At 44.1% G+C, this 22,943-nt stretch overlaps 1 protein-coding gene across 5 annotated transcripts in view; it reads right to left on the minus strand.

The window, feature by feature from the left end:
- The window catches only part of zmiz1a (zinc finger, MIZ-type containing 1a), an 82,600-nt gene that overhangs the window by 28,390 nt on the left and 31,267 nt on the right, over positions 1–22,943 (minus strand). For all 5 annotated transcript variants that reach the window (XM_085296715.1, XM_085296717.1, XM_085296716.1 and 2 more), the window contains 2 exons: positions 6,770–6,880; positions 3,984–4,097 (listed from right to left, as the gene is read on the minus strand). In XM_085296715.1, the coding sequence (XP_085152841.1) occupies positions 3,984–4,097; positions 6,770–6,838 (183 nt within the window). In that variant the 5' untranslated portion in view covers positions 6,839–6,880. The remainder of the gene's footprint in view (positions 1–3,983; positions 4,098–6,769; positions 6,881–22,943) is intronic.

The raw sequence follows: 22,943 nt of genomic DNA on the forward strand, positions 1-22,943 counted from the left end.
AATCTATATGCAACAGAGGAAATACTATGTAATTCTGACTGCGCAGAGCCCAATATAAACACACATTCACTAGGAGTTCCCCTGTACTCGCTACCAGAGATGGGCAGTAACGCGTTACTTGTAACGCGTTACTGTAATCTGATTACTTTTTTCAAGTAACGAGTAAAGTAAGGGATTACTATTGCAAAATCGGTCATTAGATTACCGTTACTTTCCCGTAGGAACGCTGCGTTACTGCGTTACTAAAACCGTGATTTTTTTTTGCGAGAATGTCTCATGACAGTGACGTAAGCAAGTGCGACGTTGGTGACAGCAGCTGTGTGCAGATCAACAATGGATAATATATCGAGTGCGGGAGAGAGTATGAGCGTGCAGCGTTTAAAGTGTGGAAGTACTGACCTTACTTTGAGTTTGATTCCATAAAAAGTGACAAAAACATTAGCGTCCATCGTGCGTGGGAAGAAAACTTCTTTTTACAGCGAAAAAAACCCCTAAACTTCCGAGCAAGCACCGAGTAGCTACGACGTGATGGGAAACTCACAGAGACACTCGCGCGGATTCTTCAACTGACCGCAGCACACCTACACCAGGGTAACCCTCCGCCTACCCTGCTCCTGCTTTACAGGTGAAAATAGAGCAAAAGGACCGCTGAGTCTTTGACTTTATTTATTTTCTGCTGTGTTTTACTTGCATCTGTTTGAAAGAGTGAGTGAAAACACAAAAAATATTTTATTTTATGTGCTGGAATGTGTAGAAAATAGGTTTAAATGTTAAACTAATTTATTCAAGTCAGAGAATGTTGCATATAATTAAATGTTTTGCTTGATGCATAAAGTTAAAAGATTAAAACTGATAAAACAAGTTAAAAAAAGAGACTTTTCCATTTGATTACATTTTGTATGATGGATTATGTAGAAAAAGTAGAATTGGGCTGAAAGATCTATCACTTTATCACCTCTTCAGGTTGTAAATCGTGTTTTTAAAAAGTAACTAAGTAACTAAGTAATTAATTACTTTTGAAAATAAGTAATCAGTAAAGTAACGGGATTACTTTTTGGGGGGAGTAATCAGTAATTAGTTACTGATTACTTTTTTCAAGTAACTTGACCAACACTGCTCGCTACCAGGCATCCACCACCCAACTAAAAAAATCAAACAATAAATAAAAAGATCACAAGGTGATGGTGCATTACCAGCTGCTGGCCAGATATTACATTGCCCCAGATGTTCTATGAATGGCTCAAATGAAAACAGGAAGGTATGCAGTTCCAGGGGATGTCCAGACTAACCTCTGGATAGTCTGCAGAACTGTCTGCTCTGAAAGCACCTGAAATAATAGGTATTGGGGTATTTTTCTGTCGATTCAAGCTTCAGTTAGCGGGTAAATATGTCTAAGTTTTTCTAATCCATCTACTATTAAAACACAAAATTGGAATAGTTTGCACGTTTCTATCCAGTTATGCTTTTACTGCTCTGCCAGTGTGTTTAGGATTATTGCCATGCTGAAAGATGAGGATCTTTGCTGCAATCAGAGGATCTCCAAATGGTAATGCATGGTAAATCAAAATCAGACTTTTTCCATCATTTTAACAAGAACCCAAACACCACTGGGTGAAATGCAGCGCAAAGCCACGAGAGAGCCTCCACCGTGTTTAACAGATGCCTGTATACGCTCACTGCTGCACCTCTCTCCCAGTTTCCTCCATATATATTGATATAAAATTTCAAATTTGAGTTTGTCGCTCCATCAGACTGATTTCAGAACAGTCTTATGTAAAGTGGCATATCTCAGCCTGAAGAATGGCTTCTTGACAGTCGCCCTTCCACTGAGACCATTTATAATGAGGCTTTAGTGAACAGTAGATGGATGAACTGAAGGAGCAAATACATCTATTAGGTGGCAGGTTTTAAGCTAACAGTTTTTTGGGAATCATCTTATTGGTGCAAAAATACTTTATGCCTGCTAAGCTGTGTTAACTTTGGCATTTTATTTTTATAGATTAAACAAAAAAAGGGAACAAATGATGTGTTTTTGCAACAGGATGCTAGTAACAAGGTGCCAAAAGCTACAACTTAAAACTGGTTCTTTGCTAAGTTGCCTGTTATATGTAGACACAACACTGATTCATCCTGTGAGTTAGGTTCCTTTTTATGCTTAAATGATTCATCGGCCAGTGTTACAGGGGTAAGCACACTAAAAACCTTCCTCTTAAAATAATCATTTATAATGAGTAGACTTAAAATGAGTCAAAAAGCAGCCAATGTCCAAAGAAAGAAAGAAAATAAGTTTCTCAAAAACACTTTAAACAATTAGAAGCAAGTCTGGCTCCTTGGAAGCAAAACAAAAAAAGAGAGGTGGCTCGACACTTGTGCACAATACTGTAAAAAGCTTGGGAGGTGAAAAAAGAGAGAAAACTGGTGAAATGATGTCAATAATAGGGTTTATTTGATTGTTCCATTCAGGAGAATAAAATATGCAATTCTACACTTCCAGTGCAACTTGCATTATATCCATCTGAAGCTGCTCAGGACACATCAGGATTAAGCAAACTATTCTGACAAACGCTCAAATCGTGTTGTTGTCAATGGCTTAATTTCCTGCGTGAGTGAGTCTGCCCTACAGTTTATACAAGGCAGGCAGCCAGTTACAGAGGCTAGCATAGATTCAACATGGATTTAACAGTGTTTCACCTCATAAGCCTTTTTCAGCTTAATCTCCCTCTGAGGATGTGCATCCAAGCACATATTTCTGTCAATATGAAAACAGCGCTGTGAGAGGTGCTGAAAGGGTTAGTAGGCCACTCACTTTCTTGTTTATCTATTTGCCAAAGAGAAAAGGAATCAGTTTTGTAGTTTATTTTTAACTGCTGTTGAAGTCATTCGTGAAAGACGGCTCCTTGTGAACTACGTGGGAGAATTTAGAAAACTGTGGAATCATATACAAAAATAATACATATGTCTGCATCCACTACATTACCGCCCACACATTTTGCATAAATATAAAGAAACAAACAAAACACAAAAAAAACACTACACCTGTCATGTAAAGTGTCATTCTAACAGTGGAATACTTGTTATTTGCGTCATCTCTTCCTGATTCTAAAGCCCCCGGGGAACAGGCGCATCCTCCACATGGAGCATGCGTTCAATTAACAGTCATGTTTAAATTTCTCTTTGGATCTCTGATACACAACCGGCATAAAGACAAAATCCTGAAAGAATGCACAGACTTGTTGCGTGTTCTAATTCTCCAGATAAGCAGCAGTTTGCTCCAAGTCTGACGAAACAATTTAGCTGATGGAAACCGCACCATGCTGAGAGGGATCTCAGTGGGGGGGCTCGATTGTATAGCTCCTTATCGGCCTTTAAGAGGCTTTTATTGTGATTTACACATTAATGAGCATTTGTCTGTTTGCTCACGTGAACGCTTGGACTGGGAACAGCGTTCTTTCAGTGCTGCAAAGGCTTATCTTTGCAATAAACACGTGAAACACGCAGGTCTTTGCTCTAAGGGCTCGCACACATGGCTGCGCATGTAAGTACGTGTGTGAGAGGTTTGTACACACCTGGTGAGAGCCAGCTCTCTGGCCCTGTGCCCAGATCGATGAGCAGCAGCTAGCGAACTGAAAGGCGATAGCCAGAGGTGACTGGGTAGTTACAAACCTCTTCATACCTCTTCTGTGTATGTGTGTGGTTTTGTGTGTGCACAGCACAATGTAGCAGCAGCTGACGACAACTTCTGTCAAGAGCCTAAGCAGCTAGATCACCTCTGGATCCAAATTACAACGTGCTATTAACAGCTTTGTAAAACAATCTGAAATATCTACACGAATATTACATGAAACTTGTGTATATACGATCCTAAACGTCGGCTAAAAGCCTCAGAGGTGGACACATCCTTATCCAAATCTAATTACTGTTTTCCTTGTGTTCAAAAAAGTACCTGAAAAACTCAACAAAAACCATAATTAGTGTTTGCGTACCGTCAGACATCCCATGAGACTTTGCTCGAAAGGTCGCTGGAAGGCCCGGGGATCTCCACACCAGTCGAGCAGCTCTGTGGCCGCTGAGTGGAAGTTGGCTGGGTTCTGTAAGTGCTGTGCAAACAGACAGAAAGGAGACTGCTATTAGAGACAATGGGAAATAATGAGTGTTATTTTTTTCGCATTAAGTACAAATTGGAAAAACACTGAACCCAAGTAGTTTTGCAGCCTTGTTCTCCCCCCTTAAACTGCCTTGATTTAATGTCTTGTGTTTCTCCGCAACCCTGTGAGGACCTTGACTCTTTCCAATATACGCCCACTCAGGGCTCAGCCGCAATGTGGGAAGAAGATCACACCCATATCAACAATGATGCCAGTGTTTCTTGTTAATCTCTCTTGGCAACACCCATCCCTCACCCCCATGACCCACACAGCAACCAAATCTTTCCCTCCAATTCTCCTTCTCTCACTTCCCCTCATTCCCTGCCTGTTCTCAGTGTAACAGAGCCCAGGCACCATTACTCCACTGGCTGACTTGGCTGTGCACAAAGAAAACAACCTTGGTCCTGGCAGCTATGTGTGCAGACTCAATACGAGCCGTTGGTGTGTTGTCTAATCTCTTTGAGTCTCTGTCTGTCTCTCTCGCTTGTTCACTGAGGCCTGAAACAGTTGAGTCTTTTCTTCCCAGTGTCTGAAGGCTACTGAGGCTGGCAGGACACAATAAGCGGTTTTAAAATTGGGCTCCCTTTCTTCACGGCTCAGGAGGTTAATAGCTCTGAAATGGCGCAGAGCTGCAGCTCGTTCACTCGGCGAGATTGAGCCCACTTGAAAGCATTTATTATTCTCATCTAGAGCTGAAGCGTTATGTTTTGTGTGCTCTTGGAAAGAAGGTAGAACTATTGTCTTTAGGGGGCAGCAGAGGTGAGCATTTCTGAAAGGGCAGCTTTCTGGCAATGTGTAACAAAAGGGACTCCTCGTTGCAAATGCGACGTGTCAAGCCGGTGCCCGCCCACTGAGAAAATCTCTGAGAGCGTCCAACGATATCATGGGCTTCAAGAGAGGCCTTGAGTGACTCATCTTTTGTGATGTGAAGATTAGGCATTATAGAGTTAGTTGTAGACTCTCACAGGAGTCTGACTGATGACGAAGAAAAGCAGAAAGAGTGAGAGAAAGTGAGAGATGCTCTCATCGAGGTTCAGTGAGAGGGAGGAGAAGAGCCTGCTCTAGATGAGTGATATAATCTGGCATTATTGCTGCTTGATGGGAGGCGTATCAACCTCCAGCGCGAGAGGAATCAGAACTAGCACAGCAGGGGCTGTCTGTCTAGATCTGAACTCACAGCTCCTCCTGCCGCAGCACTCGCCACCAACTCTGCCTGACAACCTCGACTCTGGTGTGAGGGGGAGGACAGCGGAGTGAAACAGCTCAGCTGAGTTTCAGGAGGAGGATGGGGCCTGAGCTGTTCTTGTTGTTGTTTAGGGTTGGATGAGGACAAGAACTGGGAAGCGAGGGAGAGAGAAGAGCAGCTGCAGCAGTGATGGGGCTTTAGCACACCAAGAGACAGACGTCTGACAGACTGTCCTCAGCGAGATGACGGACCGGCGTACTCCTCTTTTTAGGCCAGCAGTGGTTCAGGCTGTTCAGTGCTTACCTGGCTGCATGAAAAAAACACGACACAGAAAAGGGCATAACAGCTTGCTCTGTGCCAGCGGCTTTCCCCAAACCAAAACAACACCCTGCTAGCAGAGCTACCACAAGCTCAGCGCTCAATGACTAGCTCAGAGCCTTTGAAGTCAGGTTTACGACAAGCTCCATTACAGCAAAAGCTGAGGAGTACATAAAACAAACTACAATTAGTGCGTTTATTAAGCCAGACGTGTTAAATCCGCCTATTACAGGCTTATCGGTGACGCCAAGGAAAGTAAGCGAGGGGGATTTTAGACGTGAGCAGTGTCAGTTACTTCAAATTGTATTCACTTGAAATGAGCTGACGTTTCAAAAAACAGAGCCTTTCCAAGATTTGGTGTCGTGCAAAAGAGCCGAGGCGATCTGAGCCTGTTCAGATGGAGGTTATTATGAAAGGTGCGCAGGAGTTTAGGAGGGAACGCAGGAATAAGGGGGTGGAGGTGGGAGGTTCAACAATGGGTAAAGAGAAATTGCAAAAAATCACAAGCTAAGAAGCTCCATCATTCACTGAGTCACTCTAAGGCATGGTGTCATATGGATGTTTTCAGATATAAAGCATCACACCCACGTAGCATAAATGAATATGCCCACAGCCAGCCAGCTAGCCAACCAGTCTATGAGCTCTTGTAGACGATTAATCACAGGCAGAGGCGGTAGCCCTGGGTTATGTCTGTCTGTATATATGTGTGTCTATGAGGAGTCTCCTGAAAGCTGACAGTCAAAGAAGTATTTAAGCAAAACCACAACAAGGGTAGGCAAACGTCAAGAGTCAGGAACGTGAAGTAAGGGAACACAGGACCAGGAGAAGAAGGGAGGGGGGCTGTTATGTTGCTAGTCGCTTTGAAGTCTGTTCCTGTGTTAGCTGCCAGATTTGCCTCCCCCTCTCTCTCTCGCTCTATGACCCTGTGCAACTTGATCTGTGTGACTGGAGCTAATGGCCAGAAAAACTGATGCCCAAATAAGGTGCTGAGGGGAGAAAGTAATGCAGGAAGGATGAGGAAATGTACATTCTTCTGTCTTTGCCTCTAAAAACTGTGTCTGCAAAGGAGTAAAACAAGGAGGAGGAGAGAGGGCTTCTACACACTGCTCTGCATACACACCTGTTTGATGCACTGCAGCCTGTCATTGGTCTGCTGGATGTGCCGGTCCATTGATGGTAACGTGTTCATCTTGACGTCTCTATCGGGACTCCATTAAAGAGCTCTTTTACTCTGTAAAAGAAGAGGATGGGGAGAAGTACAACTGTTACAACAGGTTTCTGTCAGGTCCCCCAGTGCGTGCAGAGTTTGCAGGCTGTAAATTTCAAACAGTAGCTCAAGAAATGTTTCAAACTGAGAAGCCAGCTTGTTTACGCGCTGACTCACTGAAGGGTTTGATCAGCCTCGAGCGCATATTTTTGGCAAATGCACGAAACTGAGATGTCCTGCAGCAGCAGCATTAATGACAAACGGAAACATGATGAAACTGAAAGGAAACTGTTGCAGCTTTTTTGCTAACTATGTGAGAAAAGTCTCACACTGCAAAAGAGAAAAGACAGCTGTTAGCAACCCTCAGAGCTGAAGTTATCATTGTGCCGTGGACAAACAAATCAAACAGAAGATAAGGTTCTTCTTTTTCTCTTTTTCTTTGCAACAACATGAACAATTGCCACCGTGCGTTCACTTTTCTGAGCATCTCAGAGAAATATGCTGAGATTTGGATTAATGGGTATCGTGCTGATTTGCCAGCGAAGCCCCCGTCCCTCACCATCCCTCTGTGTTTATCTCTATCAGTATTGGTCCGCTTCACATTCCTCCACACAAAAGGCCAACAGAGAAACCACAGGTGGGGGTGGAAAGCTGCTCAGCACTGATAAAGGGTCCCCCAAGATCCCCTGCTGCGAGAAACAGAGCGAAAGAACAAACACGATCGAAACACAGTGCTCAGCCTGAGAGTTTTCATCTGTAGCGCTCAGTCTTGTGCACCTATCTTAGAAAGAGCACAGCAATATGCACACACACTCTCTTTTACACACGCGCGCGCACACACTCTCGCACTTAAGAGCATGTAAACACAAAAGCTTGAATGCTTCACTTTGATTAAACGTAAAGGTAAAACTTCAAAGCAACACTTTAAGAATAAGACTGTATTACTAATCCTCCGAGCTTAAGCATTACCAGATTAGAGTTACACAGAGTGCACTTACAAAGTCTTGAACATCACCAATACACTGCTTGCATGAGTAACAAGGAATTCTGGAGCAAATGTTGTGAAATGCCTGGCAGGGAAATGTCTCATCGCGCTGCACGGTGTGGGCGCTGACTGTCCTGAGGAAACTGCTAAATCTGTAGAGTGCGAGCCACAAAGTCACTCTGACTGTGCAAAACTTGACCCCTAACTTTGTTTGGCCTAATTCTGCCATGCTGCTGTGCCTCCCAGCGTCCAGCAGATGTCTCCCTCTCCTGCTGCTAACCAGCATGTCTCTTTTTATACACTACACCTGGAGCAAGTGGTCCAGAGAGGCCTCCTTTAAGCCCTGACAAGTGCTACAAATCCCCCTTCAGCAAGCAGGCAGCTCCACAGACCGCTAACAGGGCACGCTTCAGCCCAGCGCTGGCCGTCTGACCTTGTGGCTATTGATTAACTGTTTCTCCTCCAGCTCCCCTTCCTGCTGTCCCAACACATCAAGACTAGAAAGAAAAGAGGAGGGCCGGGGGCTTTGGGGTGGAGATAGCTACATATTTTAACCATCTTTCCCTCCTTCCCTCTGTTGCACTTTCACAAGGTCCAACACACACACACACACACCCCTCCCCTCCCCATCAACATACAGCTCTTTTGTTAGTCGATGAAAAGATGGGCCCTGAGGTTCTGAAAGGAAAATGAGGTGGAAATGTGACTGGTTGGCCAGGCTGCGCTCAGTCAGCGGCATTGTAGCTGAGACTAGAAGCCAATTCACCTGACTGACCGACCGTCCGCGCTGTCAGACCACCCAGCAGCACACGCCCATGTAATGTGTTGCGTAACAGATGATGCTCCATTGTAGACGGAGCAGAACATCTCCCAGTTGCCCCACACCCTCACTCCTCCTCCTGTACTTTCAAAACGAAACACGCTAATCTGTTATCTGATCACTGGGAGGGGAAGCTAAATGTTTTACCGCAAAATGTTGAAATCTCTGCTCTCAGTTTTCCACAGATTCACTGATTAGGCTGGAAAAAAAAACCTTATGTGTGTCTTAGTGTAGCAGTTGACTTTTTTCCCCCTCCTTTCCAGAGTTATATTTTTCTGTTTTTGGGCAACTTCCATCATTGTTTGAGCATGCACAAGCCACAGACAGACCTGCTTAATCTTTATTGTCTTCCCAACATCTTAATCAGCAACAGTCAGCACTGCTTACCCGAGGTGCAAAGGAAAGCATTACACATCCAATTACGATGTGCATATTACGACCTCTCTACAAAAAAGCAGTGGGAGGATGCTGCTATGAATCAGTGCAGAGTAAGAGCAAAATATAAGCAGTGCTAACATCCAAGGAAGCTTGTGTTCTTTTTTTTTGTTGTTTCCCTCCTTCTCTTTCTGTTTCTGAGCGAAAACGAGCTGGGAGAAACGGGGCAAGAAATAAGCAATCCTAAACAAAAGCGCAGTGATATGAAAGGCCCTGAAGAATGGCAGGAAGAGGGAAAGAAGGGCTAGGCTCGGTGGAGAGAAGAGACGGAGAGAAACAAAAAAAAGAGTGTTGAAATGATCTCTTCATTATCAACAGCAGCAGCACGCACGTGCACAGACACAGCGTACGATCGCTCATAGTGCGAGTGATTTCTCATTTCAGACAAATGACTACCACCTTTGTCAAGTGCAGCGAGCTTTGTGAATGTGATCGGTCGTTACACGGAGGCAGCTGTGCAGGAGCTTGTGACACATCGCAGTGCTATGCATTGCGTGGGAATACATTAGGAGCAGGGTTGGATGATATGGTTGCAATCAGCGCCTTGATAGGTCAATCACAGTATTCTCCAAAATCAATGCGCAAGCAGTGAGATGCTAATGAATGCAAAATTACCTGTGCAGACATCAGCTGACGTTACAAACTAAAACTGTAGAAGCTGTGTGCTGTGCACTGATGAAAGAACGGGCCCCTTTGCTCCCTCGAGGGCCAATCTGACACTCACTTAAATAATCTGTTCACACACACTTAAAAAACAACTAAACGTGCTAAAAGCACATTTAAATATGTTATAGGTTCATAGCGTGCCAGTAATACATAATAATAGGTCCAAAGTTAGCTTTAACTCTGTGGTCACAGAGCATTACTCATAATCCCATATGACTTTTTGATGACTTGCTCATCATCTTTACAAAGGCTGCATTGTTTCTGTCAGTCACTGCAGGTCGGCAGTTGGGTCCTTACAATTCGCTTTTGTACTTTAGACAAAAGGATGTAAATGAGATGACGAATGAAAAGATTCATGTGCAAAATAAACTCTTTGTGGGAGTATAGCAGGACCATAAAGTTTATTTTATTAGTTCTTAATTATAGCCTGTTGATAAATAATAGCGATGTAAAATTATCTGCCTTATTGAGGACCCAAACTTCTGCAGCTACGCAAGCTGTAAGTGCAACATGCTGTCGCCGCTTCCTTGAAATTTCTTTAACGGTTTTTAAAGTTGAAGTCGGAAAAGGTTTCACGGTGCCTCGGGACGGGTCTATTTCAAAATAATGAAGGGCTTTTACATAACCACGTGGAAAATTATATACTGCTTTAATGCTGAATCTATGCTGTAGGTGAAGTGCAGAGGGGAGTTCTGAACAATGACAAAAAAAGAGCAATCTGATGAAGTCTGACCAGTGATCAACTTCATTTTGAAAAGGAGAACTCAGTTCTCTGGACTCAGCGGGGGATCTTCACTCCTCCTCTTCATCTTCAGTCATATGGCCACAGATTTTCTTTTCGCTCTCCTCTCCTACAGCCCCCCAAGACATCATTAGAGCCACCCAGCATGCGAGTCCCTTACACCACCTTCCATTTTCCATTCTATCATTTTCTTCTCCCCATCCCTCATATCTCAACCCTCCTGCCACTCTTCTTTCCTCCCTCACTCCCTCCCTCCCTCCTCCTTCCCGGGGCCCCGTGTGGGAGCTGCCATAACAGGAGGTGGAATGGATTCATTTGCTCTAATGTGGTTTGGGCTGCAGCGTGGCACGGCACAGAGCGACACTTTATCCCAGTGCACTGAGCTTCTCTCCCTCTCTTTCTCTCCCTGTGTGCAGTTCATGTGTTTTCAAACAGGCCAATCAACACCACTCAGCTGTGATGGCCTCTCTTTACCTCTCCCTCCCACAATCTCTGCTCTCAGTATGTCTGTAAAAAAGCCACCAGCCATTTCTCTCTCTCTCACACATACACGTTATTATCTTTAGTGGCAAACTCACAATGCCATACAGCAGCTATTTTCTTTATATTCTCCAGTCCACTCCATTTTGTTGTCAGCTTTCTTCATTTTTTTCTTTACAAACCTCCTTGCATCTTCATATCTTTGTTTTTCTGCCTTGTTTCTGTCTATTTTGTTGACTCCCTGCTAATCCTCTCCTCCGCTAATCTCTACCCTTCTCCTTTTCCCTCTCAGCAAAGCCAACTATTAGTCATATCGCTCCCTCTGGGCTTTATAAAACTCAAACCCTCTACACCATCACAACCACCAGCCTCTATAAAAATGTGAAACGACTTGTCCCAGGGGTGGAAAAAATAAACTCTAAATGTTGCTGTTTGTTTATCTTCTGTTTTAATGTGACAACCACAGGAGCACCGGGCAGCTATGTGACACCCAACACTGCAATGCAAACAGCTGTGATGTGGGGATATGCGAGCGGCTCTGCTGCCGTCTATAAATATGGAGCTTCTGTTGTGGAATATTACAGGTATGCACCACCAGATACCCCCGGGAACAGACGATTATTTCACCACTCTATATGTAAGTTCAAAAACGGAGCACCATGTGCTAAGTGAACGGAGAACTGAATCCTATAATCTTTTAAGTTAATTTTAATTAACACAGTCATGGTGAGGACAGCTGTTACAATTAGTTACCTTTTAAATTTATTTTTAGATTAGATTTATTTTTCTGTTTATAAGGTGAAAAATAACTTTTCATGAGTTGCAGTACTGTGCAAAGGTCTCAAGCCATTTATATATTGATTGGAAAATAGGAAATAGGCACAGCAGTTTATTGAAACACTGGCAAACATACACAGAGATTGAATTTGTACACTTCTAACAGGCTTGAAAGTCAATATTTGTTATGATCACCTTTATTCTTCAACACAACCTGAACTCTTTTAGGTACGATTTCACTCCATAAGACTTTTCTCTCTGCTTCCTGCTTATGAATGACAGCCATCCTTCCACTGAGACCATTTCTGATGAGGCTTCTGTCAACAGTAGATTAATCAACTCAAGGACCAGATGATCTCAGGTCCTGTGTCAAGTCTTTGCTCGATTTGACTTGAAGGTACTTTTTTTTTTTTTTTTAGACCTGCCACTTCTTCTTTTCTCCTCTATTTGTCCAGTTTCCTCAATTTTGTTAAATGCAGAGATATGCCAAGTTTTGAGAATCACCAAAAATAGTGTATTTGGTGTTTTTTTGTAACAAAATGCCTAGAGAAACAATTTAATTTTTTTCTCAGAAGCTGTGTCTTATATGTAGCCACAACACTGGTTCACCCCTTGAGTTGGGTGCTGTTCTTATGCTTGAATGATTCATCGGTCAGTGTTAAAAATGGTCAGGTACAAGGACCAGCAAATGACCAAAGAAAAACTTTGGAAGACCTTCAGAAAGCCTGGAGGTTTGATACTGTCTTTAAAAAAAAATCACAAAAAATGACTTCTTGGAAGCCAAAAAAAGACCTCAAGACCTCTGCACAGCACAAAGCACTAAAGCAGTGTCAACAGGTGGTTAAACTTATGATTATTTCAGCTCTACCAGGACAAGTTTAGAAATATAAGTAACACAAAGCCAGTAGTGAGATAATTCTACAAAGCTTTGCTATCTTTAATGTTTTACCACTTTCAGAACCAACTAGGAAAACAAAATATTTAATGAAATGTTCTGTATTAACAATGGGTCAAATATAGTTTTGTCTGTGAAAGATATTCCCCCGCTGAGAGAAATTCACAGATAATTATCCACTGACTTTGTAGTTCCATTCAGCTTTGTGGAGCTTGTGAGCTTCTTAGCTCTCTAACGTTTCAGCCACATCAGAAATCTATTTTCAGGGGAAAAGTTCTGATAAATTCTCTATGCATCACCTGTAAACAAAGAGAAACCTGGAGAGGAGAGTTTCGAGGCTCCCTGGGGAGTTAGTATGCAACAAAATGGCCAAAGACATTTATTTATGAGGAAGATCCAGGTGTTACTAAAGGACAAGATCAGAGAGGCTAAGGACAATTACAGGAGGAAGCTGGAGTGGAAACTCCAGCAGAACAGCATGAGAGAGGTGTGGGGCATGAAGACCATCACTGGATTCAGGCCAACCAACAGCAGGGGAGCTGAGGGAAGTGAGAATAGAGCCGACGAGTTGAATCTGTTTTTCAATAGATTCGACACCACAGTGTCTGCTCCCACCCCCACAACCTCACCTGCAGTCAGCCTGGAATCCAGAGCCACACCACTGTGCCAGCCTCTCTCTTCACATGTTGCCTCCTGTGAGATTCCTGACACCCCTCCCCCACCCATCACCTTCACTCAATACCAGGTTGAGATGCAAATGAGGAGACTTCACTCAGGCAAGTCTGCTGGACCAGACGGAGTGAGTCCCCTTGTCCTCAAGACCTGTGCCCCCCAGCTGTGTGGAGTCTTTCATAAACTGTTTATGCTGAGTCTGAGTCTGCAGAGGGTCCCGGTGATGTGGAAGACATCATGCCTCGTCCCTGTACCAAAGACGCCTCGTCCCAGTGGCCCCCAGGATTACAGGCCCGTGGCACTGACCTCCCACATCATGAAGACCCTGGAAAGGCTCATCCTGGACCAGCTGCGACCCATAGTAAGACCACACCTGGATCCCCTTCAGTTCGCTTATCAGCCTCGTCTCGGAACAATCGTGTCTACACCCATCTGGACCAGCCGGCGAGCACTGTGAGGGTCATGTTTTTTGACTTTTCCAGTGCTTTCAACACCATCAGGCCGACCCTCCTGGGTGATAAGTTAGCAGCGATGCAGGTGGATGCTTCTCTGATGTCCTGGATTGTTGATTACCTGACAGGAAGACCACAATATGTACGTCTCCCACAGTGTGTGTCTGACAAGGTGATTAGCAACACAGGGGCACCACAGGGGACTGTCCTCTCCCCCTTCCTCTTCACCCTCTACACCACAGACTTCAGCCACTGCACAGAGACCTGCCATCTTCAGAAGTTTTCTGATGACTCTGCGGTGGTTGGATGCATCAGCAGGGATGATGAGACAGAGTACCGGGCTGTGGTCGACTCCTTTGTCACGTGGTGTGAGCAGAATCATCTGCAGCTCAACGTGGCAAAGACCAAGGAACTGATCATGGACTTCAGGAAGACCAGGAAACACTTGACCCCTGTTTCAATCCAGGGGGTCAGTGTTGACATTGTGGAGGACTATAAATACCTTGGAGTACACATTGACAATAAACTGGACTGGGCTAAAAACACCACAGCACTTTACAGGAAGGGCCAGAGTCGTCTCTATTTTTTGAGGCGACTGAGGTCCTTCAACATCTGCCAGAAAATGCTGAGGATTTTCTATGAGTCTGTGGTGGCCAGTGCGATCCTCTATGCTGTTGCATGCTGGGGGAGCAGGCTGAGGGTCGCAGATGCCAACAGACTCAATAAACTGATCCATAAGGCCAGCAATGTTGTGGGGATGGAGCTGGACTCCCTCAAGGTGGTGTCGGAGAGGCGGATGCTGTCCAAGATAAAGACAATGTTGGATAACACCTCCCACCCACTCCATGACATGCTGGTCAGTCACAGGAGCTCGTTCAGTGAGAGACTGAGATTACCGAAAAGCACCACTGAACGACACAGGAAATCATTCCTGCCTGTGGCCATCTCCCTGTACAACGCATCCACTTAACACACTGTTTGCTGCTACAGCTACACATGTTTCTTTTCCAAATATTTATTTATAAGTGACTTATGTATGTATGTATGTATGTATGTATGTATGTATGTATGTATGTATGTATGTATATATATGTATATATTGTACTATTCTTAGTTAGCGTATTGTCTGTCTTGTCTTAATGTTGGTTTAAAATGGAGCACTGTAACAAAAAATAATTTCCCCCAGGGATCAATAAAGTATTCTGATTCTGATTCTGATTCTGATTTGCACATGCTCTCCGTGTGCTGCATGTGCAAATAAAAGTATGTTTTGTCATACTTGCGCTTGCGCTTTGACAGCATTACAGTGGACAAATCCTGGGTTGCAAGTTGAGCTCTACCACCTGATAACTATAAAGCTAAATGCTCAATTACACCTAATCCCATATTTTAACATAATAGCACAACATTATTATCCAGGTCCAGCTAGGTTTACATTTGTATTGTCTATACTGGAATAATAAGGAAAGGCCATTTATCTAACCATGAGATACAAAAATCAGGTCATCCATGAGCAGAACAGAGCTTTGAGCATCACATGATGAATGAATGAACTCCTTATTCCATACAATGTTCCAGTTCCAGTTCCTGAGGACTAAAAATACCAACTGGGGGAGATTGTATGTCCTGGCTGCCACATATGATTTTCCACTGTCACCAAAGGCGAGATTCTATCACTAGAGATGCAAAAGAGACGAAGCAATTGAGCATATGTGTGTGTGTATGTGTAACATTATGACAGTGTGTGTAGCCTTCAGGACTTCAGAGGCGAGTCTGAAGTTTATTAAGTGGGATAATGGAAGTTTAGTATGTTTTTAGGAATGTGTGAGAGGAGAGGAGAGGAGAGGAGAGGAGAGGAGAGGAGAGGAGAGGAGAGTGATTGACAGTGCAGTCTGACAGGCTTGTGTAAAGCTAACCTTATGGGCCTGACTCCAGCAGAGCTGTTAGCTCACACACTGCCCCCTGTGGCGGCTGAATGGGTAAACTGACAAATTCCATGTCCAGCACTGGCAAACTGCTGACCCAAATGCAATTAAACAACATCCACCAGGGTGAGTGTAACACATCAGTGTACGGTAGCATATGAATGCGCATGTGATATGTCTGTGTGAGGAGAGAGTGATGAAGTGTGTGCAGGAAGGAGAAACAGAGAGACAGGGGCAGAGGGTGAGACTTACAAAGAGTGAGTGTGATTCAATCTGCTCACTAAGCCATGAAATGGTATTGGTGTCATTAGGGAGAGCAAAAATATATCTGTGCCAGCCTGCCCTCCACTCCCCTTGTCTCAGACACTCCAAATGCACAATCTTACAAAAAAAAGCTCGCAGTCCAACCTCTTTGCACATAGTGGAACAAAATGCCCCACTGTGCTCCAGCTTCTGCTGAACATCCTTTGTTTATCCCTGTGGGCAAAGCCTTTAAACCATAAATAATATTTTTTAAATCTCCGGAAGTTAAACTATAAACATGTGGACTAACCTTTGCATGTAATTTTACATTCTAACCCATACCCACGTTGCCTTTGTATTTATTAATTTATTTTAAACACAATATGATGCTATTTTGACAAAAGAGTAATGCTAGGTCTGGGTAGCTAGCTGGCTAGGTGTGTTAGCCCTGTGCTAAGACTGGCAACCTATTCCAGGGGTACCCCCTCCCACCTATAACTAGCATATGCTCCAGCCCAACAACAACTCTGATTTTGATAAGTGGAAAAAACAGAAAGCTCGATAATATTTTTATTAATATAATTTTAGCTAGTAAAAAAAAGGCTTAAAAATTTACTTACCAGAGCGTACTTAAAGCTTCTTTTACTAGCATATTGCCAAAGAAGACATAAGTCTTTATAGTCTTTATACAAACAGGGGTGTTATAGATAAAACATTACCTAGCTTTATGGGAGGGCGGTGGTTAACAAAATTGTGCATTTTAAACAAAAAAAAATTCTAACACGGGAGCCCCCTTGTGGACATTCAAGGAACTGTAGTTTTTGCCACCTTTACAAGTGCAAATTTTTTCAGCTCCAAAATAAAACCACAGTAATAACAGTACAGTACAGAGTACCAAGTACTCCCTTTCTCATTCAGTTACCACAAATCATTAACATTACTAATTACTAAAGGTCCTGTCTTCATCAAAAGCCTTTTTTTTAGGTAAAAAGGCATTTTTTTTTACCTTTAGGTATTTTGTGAAAATACCTATAAAAAAAAAAAAAGAAAGAAAGAAAAGAAAAATTGGCAATTATTGGTCACTGAAGTTCACATGCCTTCATCAGATTACAGGTACTATAATTTATAATGACTTGTTCTTGGCATGTGTTGCTGCTATCCAGCAATAAATAAACAGCTAAGATATTCTAATGTTAATCTAAAAAAGCTACAGAATCCTTATTGATTTTCCGACTGCCGTGTCTATAGCCGAGCATTGCCTGGAGTCGGCACAGAATAAAGGACTTGTTCAAGGACACTCAAACAAGACTTGATGTTTACCAGTACATGCACCAGGGCCTCCCATACGAGAACAGTGTGTATCAGAGATGCAACAAACCCAAACAAATCACTTTTTCAAGCTCTGAGTGAAATCCTTTGACAGAGGATTTTTACAGAGACCGCTAAATAACCTTAGAGATAGCGAGACCTGCCTGCACGGGTAGATGGGAGAGCGCATTCATCTTGTTCTTTGAAAGTTTGCTCACTGCCGTGCGAGAGCGAGAGGAGCAAACAACACAAAACATCTGCTCGCTGTGAAAATGAAACAGCCTAATGGTGTACACAGAGCACCAGTTTCATTCACTGAAGGGACAATCCACACAGGTATTATTTGGCACAATGAGCGCAAAAAAAAAAAAAAAAAACAGCACTGAAAGGCTAATGTGCTTCACTGCAGCATTTACAAAACACTCTTTCGGAGCTACAAAGCACTCCAACCGCGGTGTGCGTGTGTTTATTTGTCATCTCAAGTCCATCACATCAGCTTATCTTCACGCATGCATGTGTGCGTAACATGTGGTGATGTGTGACATAGCGGGCACGCTCATAAGCAAACGGCACCAAACCTCGAGAGGCTTTAAATGTGTGTACATTTTTTCCTATGAAAGAATCATATTCTGCTGTGACTTCGCTTGTGAGATTCAAGGTATATGTAGAAAGAGCTCAGGAGGACGCGACAAATGGATGGGAAGAAAGGGGGAGACGGAAAACACTCACACAACATATTACATGGAGCGGGAGGCAGGGTGAGGCAAGCAGGGAGAGAAGGGGAGGGGGCTTGAAGAGCAGCAGAGAGAGAGAGGGAGATGGCGAGAGGTCATCCTTGGGTAATTTGTTTTGGTCCTCTCAGAGCGCAGACACACAGGGAGCAGGTAAACCAATTACAGTGTGACATGAATCACTAAGACCTACAGGCAGCCACACAGCTGGCCAGCCAGAGCAGCCAAACAGTCGACCGAGAGCGCGCTTGTCTCTTTCTCTAAGTGCTGGTCAATCACAAGCCGCAGCCCTCGTCCCTCCCTTTGACCACGACTGCACATCTGGAGGGAACCGATGAGAGAAAAAGACAAACATAATTTCCCCCCATGCGCTGAGAAATCCCGCGAAGCTCCCGGGACTCTATCGCCAATGGATCTGGATGCTTTTGTGAAGAAAAATACCCTACCCCAGCCACATGACTGACACCCCCCCCCCCCCCCCCCCCCCGCCCCCCGAAAACGCAATGCATCACGGACAACAGCGGAGAGGCATTTACCAAAAGTGATGATGGCTTCATCTGCAATAAATAAATCTATCTGACAGTCCTTTGGTTTCTCAGTTCCGTCCCATTTTTGAACCGCAAACAATAACGATAATGATACTGTTCCTTTGAAGAGGTTGTATGTCAAATCCTAATGGATGTTAAAGCCAATCCAAATACCCCAGGGGGAAGTATTTACACGACAAAGACTTAAGCTTTTACTTTAATTTCCTTAATCACCCGACGGCTGCCAAAATGATGTTGTGTCAGGCCTCAGTCATATCTACGCCAGTGGCTATAAAACAGAGGAGCAACTTGAATAAACAATCATCTAGGTCTCCTTCTCTAATCCTCGAGCTGATGCTAAACTGACAGTCGCATCAGGAAAAGCCACCCAGCATCAGAAAAGGGAAGAGAATGAAGTTGACAAGGAGAGGGATTGGACTGGATTAGATATCGCCTTGGCACTTGGTTTTATTTGATGTGGCCTTGGTGCATGTTGTAGATTCAGACGGGGTAAATATTTGATGAAGGGCGTTGGTGTTGGGCTTGCTGCTGCCAGGGGCTGTTCTCAGGGAGCAACTAATAAAGACGCCGGCGAGCAGGTTGTCGATCACCAGCGGGGGCGCCGGCTGAGTTGAAGTGGCAGGAGACTGTAATCTCAACCCGACGGTTACCCGCTCCTCGAATATGAGCCCCCTTTTTTCTCTCGACTGTGCATGCGCTCCCATGCGCAGACACACACTGTGGCACGCACCAGCGGGGCTGTGGCGAGGTTTCCTAAGTTTTTAAATCTTACCATCTTGCTGCCCCCTTGAAATTAATAAGGGCCTCCGAGCTGCTCTCCCAGAGCCACTAACTGGCCATTTGCACTGTCTGGCTCCTCTCACAAACCCTCCCCTCCTTTCCTCGGTCTTCTCTCCATCACACCCGCTGCTCTCTTTCCTCCTCTCTGTGTCTTTAACCCCACAATTTCCTATTTTCCTTCCCTCCATCTCTATTGTCTTCCTTTGATCTCCACCCTCTTCATCTCTCCTCTCTTCCCACCAAACCTCCTCCCCTCTCCTGACTCCTTGTTTCCTCCACCCCTCCCTCCCTCCACCTCCTCCTCCTCTTTTTTCCTCTCTCTCTCTTTCTCCATTCCTCTGGCCCTAAAACCAGCCCCTCGGCCGCCCGCTTGCGCTCACTCAGATGGCTGTTACCATGACAACCCCGTTCTTTCAGCTCTCGCAAAATAATGAAGACAATGTGTTTTCCATTTAGATGAGTTTTCTGGTGCAGCGGGGAGATATGGAGTGTCCATCTTGCCTCCTCTTTCACTGCGGAGGAAATGTAATAAAAAAAGAGGGTTTCTAACCTCTCTCTCTCTCTCTCTCTCCACGACACTCCCTTGTTCTGCTGCTACAGGCTTGTGCACAGGCAGGTTAGGGTGCTGGGAGCCAAATGGGTGTTAAAGCGATAATAGCAGCAAATGGTTGGAACTGTGAAAAAGCGCATCATCTAATCCTCTACATGTTAAAAAAAGCTTTACAGGTTGTTATGGTATATTGCTGATTCTTTAAAAAAAAAGAAAAAACTGCAATGAAGTCACAGGAGCTAACTTGTCAGTGACAGATTACAGAGTCCTGCTCCCTGTTGTCAAATCCAAGCTGTGACAATGACAAACTGTGAACATTTCAAGTTTTTTTTTTTTTTTTTAAGGAGTGGGGGGCTTAGCGATGATATTTTTTTTTAAAGCATAATGCTCCAGTGCGGGAATAAATGCCATAAAATTGATGGAAAGAGCTTTCTTTCTTTCCTTTTCTCACTGATGCAGATTTATTAACTTCACAGAGCACACAAGGGGAGCTGCAATCCAACAACTTGTTAACGCTGGAAAGTAACATTTACGCTCCTTTAAGAGGTAATTCAGTTGGAGCATGCTGGCATTTTCACCCAGGGGTGCAACGTAAACAAAGCAAATCCTGGTTTGTTGATTTCTTTCTTTTTTCCTTGCAGTGCATTCTCCCTATTGCCAACTGTTTTGCAATAAATAAATAAAAAACATTGCATGAGTCCTGAAACCTCTATAACGCAATGTTTTGTCTCTCTAGCTCCTTGTTGTTTGTGTTTATAAGCACTGTTTGGCCTTTGCAACGCCTGAAATATAACGGTCATAAATTACAAATCTGAAGCAGCTTATACGCATAGGTCGGGTTTCTGGTTCGCACGCTCCAGACATGTGAAGCCTTCTACTCGGGAAAGACATATATGCGAGAAAGCGAAAAATGGGAGCAGTATATGTCTGTGTGTATGTCTGTGTGTTTACAGTGGAAATAGTGAGTCTGGGACATTTTCTTTGGGTCTCTTTTCCAGTGTTTATGGAGAGTGGTGAGCAACAACACTTCCTGAGAGGAAAGCCAGCTTTCCGAGTCCAAACCCCATTCCAAGCCGCGCAGACGGGGAACGCTCTGTCTCCAATTTATGTTTTCCACCCAGCGCCGTGTAAACACGAGCACAGAAGAACTGGTGTGCGTGTGCGTGTGCAGAAGGACGGGTAGGGGGGTGTTTCAGATAATCCACACTTGCAAAACAAAGGCAGGCGAGCAGACTAATCACAGACAAATGAGCCAAAACATCTCAGAACAAAGTGATAGCCCAGCAGCTCCCAGTGTTTACCAGCTCTAACAGGCCTCTCACATGAAGCTGTGACAAGAGCACGACACAACTCGGGTCAAGCTCCATCACAATCCATCTCCTGACCTACTCATCTCTACCTGACCTGTCAACACAGTCGACAGAAGGATCCAAAAAAAAGGGAAAAAAAAGAAACGAAAACTCTGCTTCTCACTTGCCGTCTCTCTGCCGGCCGCCCTCTGCTCGTTCTTAATTACATCCAGATCAGACTATTAATGAAGTCAGTCTGATTTTAACAGCATCTACGGGGAGCGAAGGAGGGGTTTCCTCATCCAGGGAGCATATCAAATAAAATCGGGCTCTTGGCCTTGACAGGTTTTGTCGCCAATTAAAATGGCACGCTACACCGAAGTAGGGGTTAGGGCTAACTAATAATTATTTTCACTGTTGATTTTCAGTTTTTTGTTTGTTTTTTTTGTTTTTTTAAATTAAAAGCCCCCTTTTAGCATGACTGGCACTCCCTCCATTTTCACAGTTGCCTTCAGGCATTAAAAATCACAACGTCCCTCTGGCTCCCAGTACCTGGTTTTGGTGATGACATCTTCATAACGGCCTCTAAAAGCATGAAAAGTCTCGTCTAGAACCAGTGAACGTTAGAAATGTTTCTTTTTTTGTTGCTTGACAGATTACTTTAATGATTAATTGATTATCAAAACTTTTATTGCTTAATGTTCTGTCCTTTGAGGTGATTAATAGACTAATCGTTTCAGCGCTAACGCTGTTTTCAGCACTCTGCGGGGCCAGCTAGCTTCCTTTACGGAGACGCATCAGCCATCAGCTCATCCGTTTGAAGTGCAGAGAAGGTTGTGACAGCCTGCCATGTGTGTTGATGTATACATTTAAACAAACCGAAGCATCAGCTGCAGAAACTCCATCACATTGCCTTCTTTCTTCTCCTGTTGTGAAGTAAAACTAGCCGCGTTTGATCCTCAAAGAGTACACTGCCAGCCACGCACATACAAATGCACGAACAAATATGAGGCAGGGAAATTATACAATTCCATATGTATACAATAATGGCAGTCTTTTGATGAACAGGCTGTCAGTATGGGGGCTTTAAAGTGCTCCAGTGATGCAGTTGCTTCCCACATGCGTTTGTATTTGATGTACAGCATGTGGCGGGAAACAGCCTCCGTGCCACAGGCGCTCTGATCTTCTTAAGGCACTCCTGTCAGAAAGCACGATGGCAACGACACGCACCTTAACAGTCTCATCTACTGTGTATGTTTACACATGTGAGCCCGTGCACGTGTGTGTGTGTGTGCATGCATGTGTGCCATCAGGTGTGTTCTGTGTGCGCTCAAATGTCTGCCTCTGTCTGTAATACCATTGTCCGCTGCCACCTGCAGCGCACACACACCAAATCCCGACAGATCAAAACACCGCACTCCATCAAATCCAGTGAAAAGCCTGTTTACTGATGATCTGGTGTGAAGACAACAGGCAGCTGGAGTGGGAGATAGGAAGGGAGGAAAAGAGAGGAGAAGAGAGGGAAGGCGAGGTGAGGGGTGAGAGCGGTTGAGGCGGTGAAGCTATCAGGGAGTGGCCCACTGCAGGGGCCTTTTATTATGAGCCATTGTAAAGGAACTAGGTGGGATAATTGGTCTCCTATGCCCAATGTGAAGCATGCATTTTTAATGAGCACACACTGTTGCTCATTTAATATATAAGCAAGACACACATGACACAGAAATGCTATGAAATGTTGATGTTTATATGGAGTGTTTGCTCAGGGGAGACAGAGATATTACACTTTTGC

The sequence above is a fragment of the Mchenga conophoros genome, linkage group LG13 (assembly GCF_057382185.1).
Source record: "Mchenga conophoros isolate Kocher_MC1m ecotype Shallow Benthic linkage group LG13, M_conophoros_male_GT1.1, whole genome shotgun sequence".
Lineage (NCBI taxonomy): Eukaryota > Metazoa > Chordata > Actinopteri > Cichliformes > Cichlidae > Mchenga > Mchenga conophoros.